General features: G+C 38.5%; 3 protein-coding genes and 1 long non-coding RNA gene across 8 annotated transcripts in view; 3 read left to right on the forward strand and 1 right to left on the reverse strand.

The window, feature by feature from the left end:
- LOC134755637 (solute carrier family 12 member 4) overlaps nucleotides 1-20,016 on the reverse strand; it is a 566,314-nt gene that overhangs the window by 201,197 nt on the left and 345,101 nt on the right. The gene's annotated exons all lie outside the window — the stretch shown is intronic.
- LOC134755708 (uncharacterized) overlaps nucleotides 1-20,016 on the forward strand; it is a 40,470-nt gene that overhangs the window by 548 nt on the left and 19,906 nt on the right. The window lies entirely within an intron of this gene.
- On the forward strand, nucleotides 5,337-8,338 carry LOC134756251 (trypsin CFT-1-like). Its single transcript, XM_063693078.1, has 4 exons — nucleotides 5,337-5,458; nucleotides 6,011-6,179; nucleotides 7,299-7,554; nucleotides 8,009-8,338. Exons 1-4 carry the CDS (start codon nucleotides 5,395-5,397, stop codon nucleotides 8,306-8,308), a joined length of 789 nt encoding a protein of 262 aa, XP_063549148.1. The 5' UTR covers nucleotides 5,337-5,394; the 3' UTR covers nucleotides 8,309-8,338.
- On the forward strand, nucleotides 11,102-14,379 carry LOC134755679 (trypsin CFT-1-like). 2 transcript variants are annotated; one of them, XM_063692222.1, is made up of 4 exons: nucleotides 11,102-11,172; nucleotides 12,162-12,330; nucleotides 13,341-13,596; nucleotides 14,048-14,379. In XM_063692222.1, exons 1-4 carry the CDS (start codon nucleotides 11,124-11,126, stop codon nucleotides 14,345-14,347), a joined length of 774 nt encoding a protein of 257 aa, XP_063548292.1. In that variant the 5' UTR covers nucleotides 11,102-11,123; the 3' UTR covers nucleotides 14,348-14,379. The 2 variants fall into 2 exon arrangements, with proteins under 2 accessions (XP_063548292.1, XP_063548293.1); XM_063692223.1 differs by lacking the exon at nucleotides 11,102-11,172 and adding an exon at nucleotides 11,373-11,421.

Raw genomic sequence — 20,016 nt, forward strand, 5'->3', positions numbered from 1 at the left:
GCCCTTACAGGGTGTCATGTACCTACCATCCTCAAACTGTAACACCTAATGTATTATGAACATGACTGCAATACAATAAAGAATAAATAATAAATTTTTTTATCGCGTATATATATATCTTTACTTGAAAATAATTGTAGTGTATAACTAGCCTTATGAACCGATTTTGCATGTACAACCAGCCTTAAAGTTTGTAGTCTATGATTGTTCATTATTTTAGTATGTGGGTATTTTTGCACTTTGTAATTTTTTCCTCAGTCACCCGTTGACCACGAACGCTGTAAAGGGTTCGAAACGTCGGGATGTATTATAAATTCAATATACGCGATATAATCCGTTTTCATAGTTTTATTTCATGAGTAACTATCGCGGTAACCGAAGACAATATTAATAAATAATAAGTTTAATAACTTCTGATCTACCAACCGCCTCATTAAACGGTGAACATATAGTCCAAGCATTTGGTTCACTCAACGCAATATCTCGCTCAGCCAATGAATCGTCCGGCTGGAGAAAATTCAGATATTGACCGTTGCGTGCGCTGCCTGAATACAAATGCTTCCTTTTGCCAAATTGATTTATTACGTTCATTGGATCATTTATTACAGAGCAGTTGTTTTAGATTTTACGTGATACTTGGGACCGTGACACAAGGTTGGGGTTCTTTAGAGCTGATTGGCTTTTTATTGCTATTAGGTATTTCTTATTGAAACGCTGAATTCAACTATCATTACGCTCAATGCGGGTAATAGTTATTTGTGCAACAAGAGAGGAAAGTTGGTTTTTCTTGCGAGTGTTTATTTTGTGTGCAACACGGTGCTCCTCGCTACGCTCAAGATTCTACCTTAGAATCACTCGCTTCGCTCGTGATTCAATTATAGAATCTTTCGCTTTCTCGGGACTCAACAACACGAGATGTAAAATAACTTTGCTCTCGTGTTGCACACATAATTTTTCACCTCAGTAGTGAGAACATATTAAAGGTTAAAATGTATTTCGAATTACACAGAATAAACAGAAAAAAAGGTATTATAATATGTACGATACGATACGAGACCGGACCGGACCGGACCGTACCGTACCGTACCATACCATAAAAAAAATGTAATAAAAGTATGACGTTCATGGCCTTCACTAAATTAAAATGCTACATTGTTTCACTCCCTGGAGTGAGGAAAGTGCGACTTTCCTCACTCCAGGGAGTGACGAAAGTAGGCTTGTTCGAGCTGCTGAGGTGAAAAAAACATTACAAGATCATGAGTTTCATTCAGGCATTGAGGAACGAATGCGGAGAGAAAGGATATTTTAATTCAACATTTTTTTTTGTTTTAAAATCTTGATCGTTCGACCTTATGAAAGATATTTTATTATTTTTTTATTGCTAGACATCACCGCTTACACTTTTATCGTGTTCAAAGTCAAAGATATAAAGTCCACCAAATCGTAAGTTAAAAGTGGCTGTAACTAAGGTACTTACCAACTTATTTGTCAAGAGGAATAAAACGTCATCGATACATTCCATTAAAAAATATACTTTCTTTTATGTTTTTTTTTATACTAATAGCTTGTGTATGTGAATAAATATTTTACGTCTAAAACAATACAACAATACAATAAAAAAGAAAAACGTACTATCGTAGATTGTTAACCAAGGGATGAAAGGCACCCATTGGTGTCGAGGTAATTTTGCGCTCGAACGCACTGAGGGCGCCATTAGTCCGAGACTGAAATGGTGCCTTTTACCTGAGATAAACACTTCTTTTCATTTCGAATACGAAGAAAGTACGTTACATGTGCATTTAAACACGATCAAGTATAAACTTCAATAGTATTACTTGAGGGTACTTTCAACAATAATGACAAATGTAATGTTATTTACGAAATTGGGAATTAATTATCAGAGAGGAGTTCGTGCTGTGTGGCGCTACAAGTGTTGGGTGACCCAAACCCAAACACACTACTGTGCCCGCCTACAACGATAGCGCAAGACCTCCCCCAACCGTCTTTCTCAGCGCGCGCGCAGCGAGCGACGCGGCGCGCGGCAGCGGCAGTACGCAATACACGGTCGCCGTGAACGCTGCTCGCACTATTAGTGCTTGAGAAAGGAGACCTAGGCTCTCCGAAACATGTCGCGCGAGTGACTAAAACAAGTGAGTGTAAACCGTAAAATGATTTAATATTAATTATCAGATTGGAAATTGTACAACAAATCCATTAAACATCAAATTTTAATTGCTTATCGTAAAAAAATAAGAAAAAACGTCGGTAATTTGAAAGTAAAATGCTCTAGTGCACACGCGTTTTCTGCACACTTCTTAGAACAACAACGACCCACTTCCAGAGCGTGAGAAATGAAAAGTACCTATTTCAGTTCCTCTAAGCTACTTACTTCTAACTTTAATATAAACAATTTAGTATATTCTTAAAGTTTTTCGCAGATTTATGCAGGTTTTCTTACGACGTTTTCCTTCGCCAAAAAACGAATAGTAAATATCAAATGATATTCCGTACATAGGTTTAAAAAAAATCATTGTTACGAGCCAGGATTTGAACATTTGGAACGTGATCATCAATTTATTTTTAGAACGTGATCATCTTTCAATCCTAGGTCATCGTGACAATAGGGATTGAAATTGAAAGTCGAACGTCAGATCCACTCGTCCACCACCGCTTTTTAAGTGTAAATACAACAGAAAATTCCAGATCTGAAATGCGTGGGAGATTCCTTAACCAAGCACAAGATATCTCGGATATATTGAGTAATGAGTTCAAGAACTCCAGATTTATCTGTAATGATAAAAAACAACAATAGATAACGATAATAATATAGGTAGCGGATTCTTCAGTATTAGTACAAAAATATAAACATATTTAAACATGATTGTTAGTCTAAATTACTGTATCTGCCGGGCTAGCACATGATTGGCGCGAGAGTATCTCGCCGCGACATAAACTACCCGTCCCCCTTTAATTCATACAGTTAGTAAAAGACGGGTAGTCTATCTCGCGGCGAGATACTGTCGCGCCAATCATGTGGTCGGCCTACAGTGTGTATTATTTGAGGAAAACCGCCTCAATACCTTAGATGTCAAACGCCAACAACGTAAAGAGACCGAAGCCCTCGTACGCGTATACGTATAACGCGTCTGGCCAACTCTATTGTAGCACCTACAATAGTCTTTAAGACCAAGTTCGGCCTGGCCAGTCACATTCGAGCCCATAATAGGCGTAATCCATAATTGCTGAGGTCGCCGTCATCGAAATCGATGAGGAGGACCATATATATACTGTATCTGCTGATGATGCACGAATAAGTAGGAGCTAAACGCAATGAATGAATGAATGAAAGCAAAATTACATAATTTATATATGAAAATGAGAGTTTGTATTGGCTTCCCGGTCTTCGAGCATACGCCACTTGTCCGTCCTCAGCTAATGCCATCCTAAAGTGACTCGCAGGCTCTCTATTGTTTGACATAATTATTAAAAGTCATAATGTCATGCACCCGGAAAAATGGTTACTGATTGGGACCCACGGAGCACCATAGGCGGTGCAGGCCGGGGTTCAGGCAGACCAAAAAGGAGATGGCGGGAGGACTTGGACGCATTCTACCCCAAATGGTGGGAAAATGCCGATGACAGGGTCGAATGGAAGAAACGAGGGGAGGCCTTTGCCCAGCAGTGGGACACCAAAGTAGGCTAATAAAAAAAAATGTAATGATTGTCATATTATCATTAGTCATAATATGGTTTTTCTCAAAAACGCGTAACTTTTCAGGATTGCCATAAAACAAACCTAACCTAACCTAACCTATCTATATGATAACCCGAGGAAAATCCTGAAAAGTTAACGGTTTCGGAATTATGACTGATGATAATATGACAATCATTACATTATGACTTTCAATAATATGTCAAAGGGACTCGCAATCTTAGATTTACGATTAATTCTTAGAGAACGTTACATAATGAAGTACAGATTATACTCTCTCAGGAGCCTCCTTAATTAACACAACGTTTGTCACAATCATCATCATCATCATTAACTTAAGAGTTATTCTCTTGTCGGTGGAGTATCTTCCAGCTTTCCCTATCCCGCGCCACAATGCTTACGCGTATAAAGGCTTTCAGGAACTTAATTTCCGTTGCGATATTTTCCAAGTCATGCAACCGATTTTCCTGTCATGACGTCGCCAGTTCCTATATCGATTATGGAAATTTCAGTTTCAAGAACTTAATATAACAAATTCAATATGTTGGCGATAGAATTTGATAAGCAATTTAGAAAATTCTAGACTAGCCGTGGCAGCTTCATAATTTACTCTTCTAATCGAACAACATTAACATATTTATAATAACAATAAAAATGTTATTTATATAAATACTCTAAATTAAACTATAATTAAAGATATAAAAAAAATACTAATTAAATAGTTGCAGTTGCAGCGGAAACTTTGCTCATACAGTAGCAGGTTGCGTATACTACGTTAACAATGCTGTTCGTCGATTCGCTCACTCTCCCGACAAAATGGAATGCGCTCCCGCCATCTGTTTTCCCTGATCAATATGACCTCGGTCTTCTTAAAGCAAGAGTGAATGGGCTATTACTGAACCGGTGAGTTCCATCTTAGGCCCTGTCTTCACTTTCCATCAGGTGTGACTAGAGCCAATACGCATTATAGCGTAAAAGGCGTCTACGCTGTTCTCGGGGAACATATCAGACGCACTACACCGCCACGACAGAATATAGCCATATCTGTTGAGAGAAACGGACGGAACCCACACTGTGCATCGTTTAAACGTATGTGTTTGGTAAGTATCGGGTTAATTAATCTTTCAAGAACTTTTAAGAACACGGTAGCTAACTAGATAGGTCTATAGTTGGACGGGTCACTATCGCCAGTCCTGTTTTTAACAATGGGAATCACACGTCATAAATTCATCAGGTAGGTAGCCATTAAATAATTGCGCCATCTTTAAATGCAATATATACGAGTGAGGGATTTATTAAAAGTACTAGGTCTGGGATGTTTGTTTTGTTAGAAATGTCTGTATTTCCAATGGTCGCAAGTTCGAGTCTTGCCGGAGGTGATGAATTTTCCATTTTTCCATTAATATCATTCAAATTTGTTTACAGAATTTTATGTCATTGTGTAACATACATACAAATTTTGATAGCAGAGCTGTACGAAATCAAACCGGTTTCCTTGATGAGTTTTCTTTTTTTGTGACAATGTCGATAAGTACCATGGCGCTGACGGTTTTAAACGTAGTTACGATTTAAAGATTAAATTTCAATTACATCAATCTCTTTGATAATGATAATGTTATCAAACCTTTATCGGTCTGTAATTAGAAGGCAAGTATTTATACCAAGGGCTCAGTCATTCGACAATGAGATTCTTCAAGATGCGTGTCGCTTTTGTTTTGGTGGCCTTTGGCCTCGCCATGGTTGCAGGTATGTAGGTCAAATGTAGTTCAGTATGAAGTCATTGTGAAGTTAATACTTATATGGTTGGCTAAACTATTTATCAATGAAATAGTGAAAATGAGTGTCGATACTTCCATTGGTGGCCTTTGGCCTCGCCGTGATTGAAGGTATGTAGGTAGTGTAGACAAAATATATTTCCGTATGAAGTAATTGTGAAGTCACAACACTGTTTATTAAAGAAATGGTGAAGATGAGTGTCCTTCTTGCAATGATGGCCTTTGGCCTGGCCATGGTTGCAGGTCGGATATAGTTCAGTGTGTTAAATTATTAACGTATTGTGAAGTAATAACACACATAATTCTGGTAGAAGCACAAACCCTTAATCGCTCTTCCTGCTGCAAAAAATTATGCTAGATTTCTTTTACTTGAAAATTTATTCATTTTATTTTTTATGATTACTTTTGCTTTAACAGTACTCTTAAGAAAACATTAAAAATGCACCCGATGGCAATGCAATTTCAAAACAAGCGTAGTATTAGAAACTGGAAACATGTCCATAAAACTACTCTATGTTTTCAGCGGCACCAAAGAACATCCAGAGGATCGTCGGCGGAGAGGAAACGAGCATCGAAAAGTACCCTTTTATGGCCGCTATGTTGTATTCCTGGAACCTGGAGACGTATCAGCAGGCTTGCGGAGGCTCCGTGCTCAACTCCAGGGCCATATTGTCGGCTGCACATTGCTTTGTGTAAGTTATCATCATCTTGCGCGTTGTCCCGGCTTTTTGTCACAGCTCATAGGTGCCTGGTGTCCGCTTGGCAGTTTTTAACGAAAGCAACTGCCATATGACCGTCTTACCCAGAGGTGAAACTAGGCGTTATTAAGATTGACTTGTCCAGTTTCCTCACGATGTTTTCCATCACCAAAAAGCAAATATATCGTAAATAAGGTCCCAAAAAGTTATTAGTATTTACATTGCTTTGTGTGTATGTGATATGTAGTTAAAATTATCCAACTGATTATAGGACGGGAATTGGGAAAGTGATTATTTTTATGTCGGCCGTTACGTTAAGTAAAGATGCCATGCGGCCAAGATGAATTCCTGGAATCTGCTGACATACCACCAACCTCGCAGTGGCTCAGTGCTCAATACCAGTGGTATAATTGTCGACTACACAGTGCACATTGCTTTGTTTAAGTACGAGTACCTGTGTTTCAAATATCTTAAAGATAGCTGAAGAGGTGACAGTGTTCAAAATTTACTTCTAAGCTTCTTTAACAAATACCATGTTATATTTCAGTATTTTTGATACTTATAAATAAATATAAATATATTAAATATACAGAATCACTAAAATTTGTGAGTGTTAGATAAAACATATTATCGCCAGTATACTAAATGTTGGCAGTTGATAATCATTGAAATTACTGATAAGTTGTGTTAATCCGAATACGTAAAAATGTTAAGGTTAAGATAATAAATATTTGGATAAAGGCCAAAACGGAGCAAATAATACATGTTGAAGCTTGAACTAGAACGCACTGTGGCAAAGCAACGCTATTTAAATACTTCACCTCCTTTATCATGCTATAACTATTAGCAAATAGCAGGACGATTATTTTACTTATCCCGTGCTTTATCTTAAAATCAGAGGGGCTACCGCGAAAATCGAAGTTCGCAAATTGCGAGAATTTTTCTCTGTTACTATAATTATGCCTTCATTGTAGTAAAAGAGAAAGATCCCCGCAATTTGCGAGTATCATAGAATTCTGGCACTTCAAAAAAATAAATAGTCAATCATTACCCTCAAATATCACATACTATTTACATAGAACGTCTGTTTATGTAAATCCTTTCACGTTTCAGAGGCGACTCTGCTGTAAGATGGCGCGTCCGCGTCGGCTCCACCATGGCCAACAGCGGTGGTGTAGTCCACCACCTTCGCGAGATCTTCAACCATCCTGACTACATCACAGCGACCGCTGGCGCCGACATATCTATCCTTCACACAGAAACTTTTATAGTGTTTAATGATCAGGTGCAGCCTATGGTTGTGCCTGGACGCGGCTATGACCTTCCTCATAATGATCTAGTCGTCGCCATTGGGTGGGGCACGGTTTCTGTAAGTTATGTAACATTATTTCGTTTCGTTGCTTAAAAATAAGAAATTGAAATCATACATCTCCGTACTTAAAAAGAAAAGAACTCGAAAACTAGCAAGAAGTGTAAATACGGTATAATCTTGGGTGATATTTAAGCACGACATCCTCAAACTAAGAATTCGGACAGAGCCCGCCCGACATTCTTAAGCGGTCTCCACAGTGTCACCTTAACCCTCAACGTATAAAGTCGTTCGAAGCCTAAATATTACGGATAGGCCCTCAAGCCGTAAAATCGAATAAAAGTCCTTTATTACATAACAGAAGGAGAAAAAGATATCAACAACAATACAAAATCGGACGTAGACACAAATTTGGCGCCTTTTAAATTAAATGGACTGTCGCTTCGGCGCTTTTACTCTGTAAAAATGATTCGACACTGTTTAAAAAATACTAATGAGATTAACATTTTTTTAGCCCGGCGGCCTGCAATCAGAAGTGCTCCGTGAAGTCGACGTCTGGCACGTGAGCAACGCCATCTGTCGCTCCCGGTACGCAACTGTCGGCGTATACGTCACCAACGACATGCTCTGCTCTGGCTGGCTCGATGTTGGCGGCAGAGACCAGTGCCAGGGCGATTCTGGAGGCCCTCTGATCCACGGAGGCAATGTGGTAGTTGGAGTGTGTTCGTGGGGAAATAGTTGTGCTCTAGCTTATTACCCTGGGGTCAACGCTCGAGTTTCTTCGTTTACTGAATGGATTCAGAAGACCGCTTAAAGTGTTTGTCAAAAATAAATAATATTTTTTCATGTTTGGCCTTTTCTTGCTATTAAGCTAGATGTTTGCAGAGGTCAGTGCTAGTGTGATTCTGGCGCCCTCTGATTTATGAAGGCAATGTTGTAGTTGGAGTGTGTTCGTAAGGAAATAGTTGTGCTTTAGCAAGGTATCCGGGATCAACGCTCGGGTTTCTTAGTTTATTAAATGGATTTAGAAAACCGCTAAAATATTCGGTTTGTTTGATTTTCTATTATGTCTTTAAAATATTAACCAGATAACCAGACTAAATAACCCGACTTGAAATTTAATATTTTATGTTTTGTATTGATCAACAATCAATTCAATTGAGAAACAGTGAGCTGCGAAATTGCATAGAGAAATTATGAATGAATTGATGGATAAAGTCGCAATGCACGTTTACGGCTAATGGTACATATTGCGATTAAATATCCATTTTGGCAAAAAAAAAAAAAAAACAAGTATGTATTGTGGTTGAGTAGTACAAAAAATAAATCCAAATGTTATTGCATATTCTGTTATATTAACCTGCTGGCATTAAAAAAATATACACCTCGCTTTAATTAAATTGCCATGCTAGATACGCATTTAGAGCGTTGCTGGGGCTGCATCCGAGGTGCAGTGCTTCGGGCATGTTTACGGAGGCGGGAATTGATGGCTTTCATGCGATCATGAGGAAGCGCTGCGCCTCATTGTTAGAAAGGATGCGCGGGAGCCCTAGCAGCCTTCTAAAGGTGTTTGCCGATAGGTGGGATTCACCCATGCAAAAACGATGGATCGGACTTCACTCGACGTTTGTAAATTTTAATTGGTAAATTTAAATTTTAATTGGTAAACTAAATTTAATTTGGGATTGACATGTTTTATTATTATCGTTTTTTACTTCTATTTTTATTATTTTAATCCATGATCCTATTAATTGATTTTATTTTTACCTATGTTTGACGTACCTAATTTTGCAATGCTAATTTTAAGTTAGAATTTTAGAATTGTCCAAATTAAAATGTTATTAAGTAATACTAACTTATTTTAGTTGTAGTATCTTAGTTTTTTTTTTAGTATTTAGTATTAATAATTTTAGTTTAAATTTTTAGTTAAGAACTTACTAACAATGCTATGGACCTATGAGTTGTCTGAAAATAAACGAATTTTATTTATTTATTATATTAGCTCCCATAGACAGGACTAACTAACCTATGACGGGTCTTTTTATTGAAATACATTAAAAAAATAGTTTATATTACTTATGAAAGCAAAAGATTGTAAAAGATCGTATATGGTTTATAATTGTAACATATTTGCTATGATATATTTTTCCCAGTGCGGCTACCGCCAGTTTGGTACTGAGATCAACGGGAACGTAACTTACTTTCTATGCATCTGGCTCGTACTCGCATATTAGTGCGAGCGAGATGTATAGAAAGTAAATTACGTAGATGTTAGCGTATATGTCAGTTATGACACTGTCAGTGACTCATGGTAGTCATGGTACGGGTACAGGACCAATATGTATAGTAAGTACAGCACCATCGTATTTTGGCTTTCAACATCGGAGGCACATTTTTTGACTTTACATCTCTATCGATGACTTTTTAATTCTGATCAATGCACAGTCATAGACTTTAATTGTATACCCTATATGCGGTTCAAGCTAATTTGGTAGTCAATAGTAACGGTATGAAATGTCCAATGTAAAGTAAACCCTAAATGGCTCAACAATTAAAGTCTGTGACTATCAGCTCGAACTCACAAAACATCAATTTCAAAACCTAAATGTACTTGTATGATGATGAAGGCAGTTTTATCTAGGTAAGAGCCAGATAATCTCTGTGAAACGTTAACATTCCACAATGCCTGAAAACTCGCCTCTTTAACACTATGACCTACGGTGCCGAGACATGGACGCTCACTAAAGGAGGCTGTGCATAAAATCCGAGTGGCACAGAGAGCCATGGAGCGCGCCATGCTCGGCATCAAACTTCAAGACCGAGTGAGGAATGTCGAGATCCGACGCCGCACCAAGGTTCAAGACGTCATATGTTGCCAGACAGAGTGATGGCAGGTGGGCCAAAATGTTAACGGAATGGTGGCCGCTTTCAGACGAAAGGAGTGCCTGGCGTCCGTTGGCTCGTTGGGTGGACGACATTCGGAAGACTGCGGGTCACTTCTGGATGAGATTGGCTCAGGACCGGGATAGGTGGCGTACTGGAAGAGAGGCCTATGCTCAGCAGTGGGCGATAAAAGGCTGATATGATGATGATGAATCTCTGTGAAGCTGAATAAAAAATAAGTCTGTAGTGGCCTTACATGGTTATTAAACTGATGCGGAGGAGGAAAATGGGGACTACGTTTGTATGGAGAAGCGGTCACGTTGCGTCATCCCCTTTCCTCTTGAGAGGGAAGAATAGCTTTGCGAATATTTGCGATCCTAGGTACTTTTTTGATTTTTAAAATTTCCATTTCGGGAGAAAACGGTTTCCACTAAATAAGATTAACTACTAACTTTTGAAAAAAAGGAAAACCTTTAAGCCTAGTCTTTCATTGTGTCAATAACGTAATAATAAATCATGGAGATAAATTGCTGCAGCGGATTAGCCGCTTCGACGTCCATCTTGGAAAACGAATAGATCACAACTGAATGTCACCATCGTGTAGTTGCTTTTCAAACATCGCATGATCATCTCACTTCACAATTACATCAATCTCTTTGATAATGATATTGTTATCAAACCTTTATCGGTCTGTAATTACAAGACAAGTATTCATTCCATGTCATTCGACAACGAGATTGTTCAAGATGCGTGTCGCTTTTGTTTTGGTGGCCTTTGGCCTCGCCATGCTTGCAGGTATGTAGGTCAAATGTAGTTCAGTATGAAGTAATTGTGAAGTTAACACTTATATGGTTGGCTAAACTATTTGTCAATGAAATAGTGTTGGTGGCCTTTGGCTTCGCCGTGGATGAAGGTATGTAGGTAGTGTAGACAAAATATAGTTCAGTATGTTACCACACTGATCGGTTAATGTGTTTGTTAATGAAATGGTTATGATGAGTTTCTTTCTTGTATTGATGGCCTTTGGTCTGGCCATGGTTGCAGGTCGGATATAGATCAGTGTGTTTAATTGTTGACGTTATTGTGAAGTAATAACACACAAGATTCTGTTAGAATCACAAATCCTTAACCGCTCTTACTTGCTGCAATAAAATATGCTAGATTTATTTTACTTGAAAATTTATAATTCATTTTAATTAAACAGAAATATATATCATACACTACCACCCGCTGGCCGGGTGGTCTAGTGGTCAGGATGTTAGCCGCGTAAGCTGAAGACACGGGTTCGATTCCCGCCTCGACAACCGGTGGACTTGGTCACTTTTCTTTAGTGTATGATCTCTATTTCAGTTTATAAGTAATTTATATATTTTCCCGGTTTTCCCGAGGGGCTACAGTATGGGGTTCTTCAAAAAAGGAGTGTACAGGTTTTTAAAGGGTCGGCAACGCGCGTGTAATATCTCTGGTGTTGCAGGCGTCCATAGGCTACGGTAACTGCTTACCTTCAGGCGGGCTGTATGCTTGATTGCCACTGTCGTGGTATAAAAAAATTGTAGTGTGATTACTTAAAAAAAACACAAATCAAAATATTTCTTAAAAATAATTTGATTTGTTCCCTAGTTGGATTAATTTTAATTTTTATGATTACGTTTGCTTTGTAACAGTACCCAAGAAAATATTAAAAATGCACCCAATGGCAATGGCAATGCAATTTAAAAACAAGCGTATTAGAACAATGTCCATAAAACTACTCTAAATGTTTATATTACTCTAAATGTTTTCAGCGGCACCACAAAACATCCAGAGGATCGTCGGCGGGCAGGTGACGAGCATCGAAAAGTACCCCTTTATGGCGGCTATGATGTATTCCTGGAACCTGTTGACGTATCACCAGTCTTGCGGAGGCTCCGTGCTCAACTCCAGGGCCATATTGTCGGCTGCACATTGCTTTGTGTAAGTTATCATCATCTTCCTCGCGTTGCCCCGGCTTTTTGTCACGGCTCATAGGTGCCTGGGGTCCGCTTGGCAGTTTTCACGAAAGCGACTGTCATCTGACCTTCCCACTACACAAACTAGGCATTATTAAGATTAACTTGTCCAGTTTCCTCACGATGTTTTCCTTCACCGAAAAGCATAGATATCAAATGATCTCGAATCTGCTGATGTACCACCAGTTTTGCGGAGGATCTACATATATTGACAGCTGCATATTGCTTTATATAAGTTATAGTCAAAATTATAAACGGATAGGGTGGGAAGGTGACCCTTGTCGGTCATGATATATTCCTGGAATCTGCTGACATACCGCCAGTCTCGCAGAGGCTCTGCAGTGCTCAGTTTCAGTGATATCATTGTCGACTGCACATTGCTTTTTTAAGTACCTGTATTACAAATACCTTAAAGATAGCTGAGGACTTGAGGAGGTGACAGACTTCTAAATTAACTTCTAAGTTTCTTACAACAAATACCGTATTATATTTTGGTATTTTTGATAATTATAAATAAATATAAATACACAGAATCACTAAAATTTGTGTTGTCAGGTTGTCACTGTTAGATAAAACATATTATCGCCACTATACTAAATGTTGGTAGTTGATAATCATTAAAATTACTGATAAGTTGTGTTAATCCGAATTCGGAAAACGTTAAAGAAAATATTTTTTTGGATAAAGGCCAAAACGGAACAAATATGTTGATGCTTGAACTAGAACAAATCGTGGCAATGCAACGCCATTTAAATACTTTACCTCTTTTATCATGCTATAACTATTAGCAAATAGACAGAAAGATTGTTTTACTTATCCCGTGCTTTAACTTAAAATCAAATAAGTAAAATCGAATTCTGGCACTTCAAAAAAAATTGTAGTCAATCATTCCCCACAAATATCACATTATTATTAAATAAATAAACGTAAATTTTACATAGAACGTCTAAACGTGTAAATCCCCTCACGTTTCAGAGGCGATACTCCTCCAAGATGGCGCGTCCGCGTCGGCTCCACCATGGCCAACAGCGGTGGTGTAGTCCATCACCTTCGCGAGATCTTCAACCATCCCGACTACATCCGAGCGACCACTGGCGCCGACATAGCTATCCTTCACACAGAGACTACTATAGTGTTTAGTGATCAGGTGCAGCCTATGGTTGTGCCTGGACGCGGCTATGACCTGACTCACAATGATCTAGTCGTCGCTATTGGGTGGGGCACGGTTTCTGTAAGTTATGTAACATTATTTCGTTTCGTTGCTCAAAAATAAGAAATTGAAATCATACATTGAAATCGTACTTGAAAAGAAAAGTACTCGAAAACTAGCAAGAAGTGTAAATAAGTGTATAATCTTGGGTGATATTTAAGCACGACATCCTCAAACTAAGAATTCGGACAGAGCCCGCCCGACATTTTTAAGCGGTCTCCACACTGTCACCTCAACCATCAACGTATAAAGTCGTTCGAAGCTTAAATATTCGGAGCCGTAAAATCGAATAAAAGTCCTTTATTACATAACAGAAGGAGAAAAAGATATCAATAACAATACAAAATCGGAAGTAGACACAAATATGGCGCCTTTTAAATTAAATTGACTGTCGACTCGGCGCTTTTACTCTGTACAGTAAGTATGATTCGACACTGTTTAAAAAATACTAATGAGATTAACATTTTTTTAGCCCGGCGGCGTGCAATCAGAACAGCTCCGCGAAGTCGACGTCTGGTACGTGAGCAACGCCATCTGTCGCTCCCGGTACGCAACTATCGGCGTATACGTCACTAACGACATGCTCTGCTCTGGCTGGCTCGACGTTGGCGGCAGAGACCAGTGCCAGGGCGATTCTGGAGGCCCTCTGATCCACGGAGGCAATGTGGTAATTGGAGTGTGTTCGTGGGGAAGTAGTTGTGCTTTAGCTTATTACCCTGGGGTCAACGCTCGAGTTTCTTCGTTTACTGAATGGATTCAGAAGACCGCTTAAAGTGTTGGTCAAAAATAAATAGTATTATTTTATGTTTGGTCTTTTCTTGCTATTAAGCTAGATGTTGGTAGAGGTCAGTGCCAGTGTGATTCTGGTGGATTCTGGCGCCCTATGATCCATGAAGGCATTGTTGTAGTTGGAGTGTGTTCGTGAGGAAATAGTTGTGCTTTAGCAAGGTATCCGGGGCTCAACGTTTGGGTTTATTAGTTTATTGAATAGATTCAGAAATCTGCTCAAATATTTGGTTAGTTTGTTTTTCTATTATGTCTTTAAAATATTAGCCAGAAATTGTAATGCCAAACCAGACTTGGACCCGGGTATGTCCTTAAACTGCGTCCGGACCCGGATATGTCCTTAAACTACGTCCAAAAGAGAGGTATGGGCACTGTGAATGACATCTCGCTTTGTGTGGTAGGGCACAGGACAGCGGATGTCATTCCAGATCTAGAGCAGAGCCCAACTGGGGAAGTACCTCCACCTTACAGAAAACCGCAGCTAAATAACACTAGACCCTACTCATAGTGTTGTGTTCCTGCCGGTAAGTAAGGTTGCCAGAGCTCAACGAGGGAGAGGAGTGTTAGGGTCGGCAACGCGCGTGTAATATCTCCGGTGTTGCAGGCGTCCATAGGCTACGATAACTGCTTACCATCAGGCGGGCCGTATGCTTGATTGCCACCGACGTGGTATAAAAAAAAAAGACGAAATACAATATTGTATGTTTTGTCTTGATCAACAATCAAATGTAAATAGGTACGTACTTATTGCGAGTAAATATCCATTTAAAAAAAACGTATGTATTGTGGTTGAGTACTTAGTACAATAAAACACAACTTAGGACAATCTTACACAAATCAATTTAGTCCCACTGAACGCAATGCGGTTTGTGTTGTATTTTGATCGAGTTAAACTCTACAACAATTTACAAACTTAACACGTAAATTCTCGAAAATTTCTATTAAGATCGTCATGGTTTTGTCATTGATTTGTTTTGTCATTTGTAAAATATATATATTACATTATATATATTATATTTGTCCCTGTAGCCTACATATTTGAAAAATACCATAATCACTACATTCCATTGCTTTCATATATTATATAGAATTTTAAACACTAGAAAAACAGCACAAATGTTATTGTTATTGGATATTCTATTAACCTGCTGGCATACAAAAATATACACCTCGTTTTAATTCAATTGCCAAGCTATATTAGCTTCCATAGACATTATTCAGGACCACGCCAAGTGAATTAATCACCGTAAGCCGGTTTTCACTAGGTTCATGTCAGCGGATGCAATATTGTCCATTCAAGTCGGCCACACCGCCACCTTCTAGATAACCTTCCGCTAGGAGCAGCGCCTCTCACCACTGTGGGTACCACCAGTTTGGCACTGACATAAACACTATCGAGAACGTAACTCTCTATGCATGATATGCATCTCGCTCGTACTCGTATATTAGTGCGAGCGAGATAGTATAGAAAGTAAATTAATTGTATTGTATTGTAGTTCGGGCGATTTTCCGCAACTCGACGATTGGCGCCTATTTTGCGTGACATGGGGCTGGGCTAGTCCTGCCAGCCCAGCTCCTCGAGGAAACCTATCAAACCTTTGATGTTGAGTAGGACCTCGGGGAGGTCTCTCGGGGATCCGAGATGTTTTGCCCTGTATGGGGCCACTCCGCTGCACTCCAGCACCACGTGAGAGGCTGTTTCTTCCGCCTCCATGCATCCTCTGCATAGGGGACTGTCTTTGACACCTGTTATAAAAAGATGTTTGTTAAATAGTCCATGACCTGTTATGACACTGGTTACCATGCTCAGTCGGGTCTTTCCTAATTGAAGGAGCACCCTTGAGCTTTCCGTTGTAAATTAATTATATGTCAGTTTTGAGACTTTTGACACTGTCAGTGACTCATGAATCTCATGATACGGGTACAGGACCAAATGTATTTTAAGTACAGCGCCATCGTATTTAGCTTACAACATCGGAGACGCATTTTTTTGACTTTACATCTCTATCGATAACTTTTTAATTCGGATCAATGCACGGTCACCGGCTACTTAAATAGCTAATTAATTAAACAGACTAATACACCTAAGTATTTGAAAGAAGCTTCGGCAACCCTAGCGTTGTATCGGCGCGCGCGGTGCGGGGAGCGGCGCGTCGGAGGTCACTCCATTGTAGTTTTGTGTAGGTATCAAAACGGTAGGTATTTGCGTTTTCTTTGAGAGATAAGTATCTGTTCGTAAGAACTATTATATAATCTGTGGTTTGGTGCTGATTCGAGGAGCGAGTTTATCAGGTGCAAGGCTTGAACAAGCGGTGATTTGCGGCGGGACACAGTTCGTACTGGTGGCAGCGCTAACAAATGGCGACAACGCGGTCGAAACCTATAAACCTAATCTTCCATTGTGTCAATAACCAAAATCGTGGAGAATGGAAAATATTTAGGAAGTGGAAAAACATTTCTCTTTTTGTATGGACGAGTACGTGGTAGGTATATATAAGCGACTTCTAGTGCGGTAATCTACGCCACCCGCTTCTCCCCACCCATTTCTCAAGATATGCCTTTGCCTAATTGAATTCATCACACGTCGGTGTAGATGTAGCCATACTGTTATTGGATATGCCTGCAGGCTGCAGCGATGCGTTTGACATGAGCGTGGGGCGAATCCGGATTGTAATAACGGGTTATTAATCTGATCTGGATATTTTATGGATATGATATGCCTAACCAAGAAGATCGTCAAAGAAGTATAGAAAACAGTTCAAAAACGTAACAAGTTTAAAAGACATTTAAAATATATAATTTTGTTATCGTACGTCTCGCTCATGCTAATGCATGTACGAACAAGTAAGTACAGTAAAATGCATATGCAATGAGAACAAATTGACATCGTTTAGATATCAGAATAAAAGTTCGAGTTGGACGGCAATCAATTACAATTATATTATTTTGCAGATTGCTACAATGCTAATTGTAGCATTATTGGGGTAATGCGATGCTAATCTTACTGTAGTATTCGTTTAATAAGTACGCTGTATTTATTATTATTCACTTTCTTATGAAAGCAGAAAAGTGGGACTAGAAATCAACACAGAAAAAACTAAACTTATGACAAACGGACAAGAAATTGAGCTATCAATAAACAACAACACAATAGAATATGTAAATGAATACACATATCTAGGAAAAATAATTTCCCCAGAACACCAGAATGACAAGGAAACAGAAAACAGAGTGTGTATTGCATGGAAAAAATACTGGTCATGGAAAGAGATTATGAAAAATCCAGATATCCCACTAAAATGCAAGTAAACTGTTTAACTCTTGCATCCTCCTTAGCATGACCTATGGTTGCCAAACATGGGCCTTAACGCAAAAGAATAGGAAATCCTTAGAAGTGTGCCAACACAACATAGAGAGAAGTATTCTCAACATAAAGAAGAAAGACAAAATAAGACTAAGCACCATAAGAAATAACACAAAACTAATGGATGTATCCTATGTAACAAGTAACCTTAAATGGAAATGGACTGGGCACATGCTGAGAGAACCAGGACAGAAATGGTCAAAAATTGTTACAACTTGGTACCCCAAAGATGGGAAACGGAAAAGAGGCAGGCCTTACCGCAGATGGGAAGATGACATAAGAGCTATCGCTGGACCAACATGGACAAGAAGAGCAAGCAACAGAGAGGAATGGAAGGTCTTAGGGGAGGCCTATGCCGGGAGGCAAGTCGACCGATGTCAATAAAAATACCAAATAACATATACGACAAAGAACTTTATTATTATTATGTTTAAATTAAGAATTTGACATGTTTTGTTTTTCTTTTCCTAAAACTTGACAAAAAATGTAATTTTTTTTTTTTTTAATTTGAGGTCGAAATAAATGGCTATTTTATTTTATTTTATTTATTCATTATTATTCACAACAACGGGACTTAATTGCGTAAAATAAGTTTTAAATTTACTTCCGACGTTTCGAGGACGGCGTCGTCCCCGTGGTCCCGGAAAAGACTCAAACGAAACGTCGAAGGTAAATTTAAAACTTATTTTACGCGATTAAGTTCCGTCGTTGTGAATAATAATGAGTAAACATCGTGAGTTTAAATCAGTGTTACGTTACATTCGTTTTAAATTTAGTAAAATCTGTCTAGTGTTAAATGAAACTTAGACCTAAATTGTTTTAATATTTCAAGTATTGAATTTAAATAAGTAAATGTATAAATGTAACTTTCCGGTTGTCCTACCTACCTAGGTAGGTATGGCTCATGTTTTTCTTTATTTTTCTTTGATCTTCTTTTTATCTCTGTTGCTTTAGTGTGTATGTTAACATTATGTACTTAATAATGAACCTCCAGGTCTGTTTCTTAAGTATGTTAAGTACATTTGTATTTCAAATCCATTTGTGTATATGTGACTGTTTGTGTTCTAATAAACAACAAAAAAAAGACACCTTGTTACATACATAACATTCAATAATAAATAGTTTTTTTTTTTTTTAATGATTAATAGGCAGGCGTTTGACCACGATTCCACCTGATGGTAAGTTATGATGTGGTCTACGGTGGAGCACGCTTACCTATGAGATACCTATTAACTCTTGCCTTGAAGAGCTCCAAATTGTACTCATGCGGAAACACAGACTCGGGCAGGGCGTTCCACTCCTTGGCAGTTCGCATAAGAAATGTGGAAGCAAAACGCTTCGTGCGTATTTTTGGAATTCCTACCATGAAGCGATGCCGGAGTGCCGTTTGTCGTGTGGTCCGATGGTAAAAATGGGACGGAGGAATAAGGTTGTGCAGTTCCTCGGCACACTCTCCGAAATGTATCCTATAAAAGATCGACAGGCTGGCAACCTTGCGACGATGCTCCAGACTTTGGAGTCGAGCATTCGTCAGATTGCTGTCATTTATGATTCTCTTGGGAGGGCCAACTGACTCGAGCGCTTCAAGCTGGCAAGTTTGTGCGTAGGTACTTTCATTTTATAAGGAACTTATTTACAAGTCACTTACTATTCAGAATGTAGTACCACTTAAAAAGCCTACCCGAAAAACCTAAAAAGAGAGTTGATATCGAAGCATAAATTTTCTGAAGAAGCTCAAGAAAAAAAATTTCTTTTATTTATTTAATCTTTATTGCACATAAGAAAACACATTGTACAAAAGGAGAACTTAATGCCACAAGGCATTCTGTACCAGTCAACTTTTAGGCAAAGCAGATAAGTTGTAGGCGGTGCAAAAACATGAATTGAATGTTAGAAATGGGAATTTTTATATTATTTTTACTCAGTATCACGAGCTTTTCCATTTTCACTAAGAAAAGAGTGTCCCCAAAATTTTTGGTGGTTTGGTTACGGTTTTCAATACAACCTTATATGACCGTAACAAAATGGACAAATAAAATTGAACGTAATATTGGGGATATTTTCTTGTATAAGATATTTTTAATTTTGGAATTTTTATATTTTCTAGAATCACGAGGCCTAGCGTGATTCTGGAAAGTATAAATTCCAAAATTAAAAAATACAACTAAATAGAAATGCCCAATTAGCAAAACAAAAAAAGAAGACGATTGGTAAGATGATAGATTCAATGGAATAGGCAAGATAATTCATAGCATAAGCTGAAATATAATAAAAATGTCAAAAATAAATAA

The sequence above is a fragment of the Cydia strobilella genome, chromosome 3 (assembly GCF_947568885.1).
Source record: "Cydia strobilella chromosome 3, ilCydStro3.1, whole genome shotgun sequence".
Classification (NCBI taxonomy): Eukaryota; Metazoa; Arthropoda; class Insecta; order Lepidoptera; family Tortricidae; genus Cydia; species Cydia strobilella.

What these genes read in the sequence shown, in the direction of transcription:
- LOC134755679 (XM_063692222.1), top strand. Translation starts at nt 11,124, where the DNA reads ATGCGTGTCGCTTTTGTTTTGGTGGCCTTTGGCCTCGCCATGCTTGCA. An exon ending in TGGCCTCGCCATGCTTGCAG is followed by an intron (nt 11,173 to 12,161) that starts GTATGTAGGTCA and finishes AAATGTTTTCAG; the next exon opens with CGGCACCACAAAACATCCAG. An exon ending in TCGGCTGCACATTGCTTTGT is followed by an intron (nt 12,331 to 13,340) that starts GTAAGTTATCAT and finishes CTCACGTTTCAG; the next exon opens with AGGCGATACTCCTCCAAGAT.
- LOC134756251 (XM_063693078.1), top strand. Translation starts at nt 5,395, where the DNA reads ATGAGATTCTTCAAGATGCGTGTCGCTTTTGTTTTGGTGGCCTTTGGC. An exon ending in TCGGCTGCACATTGCTTTGT is followed by an intron (nt 6,180 to 7,298) that starts GTAAGTTATCAT and finishes TTCACGTTTCAG; the next exon opens with AGGCGACTCTGCTGTAAGAT. An exon ending in TTGGGTGGGGCACGGTTTCT is followed by an intron (nt 7,555 to 8,008) that starts GTAAGTTATGTA and finishes ACATTTTTTTAG; the next exon opens with CCCGGCGGCCTGCAATCAGA.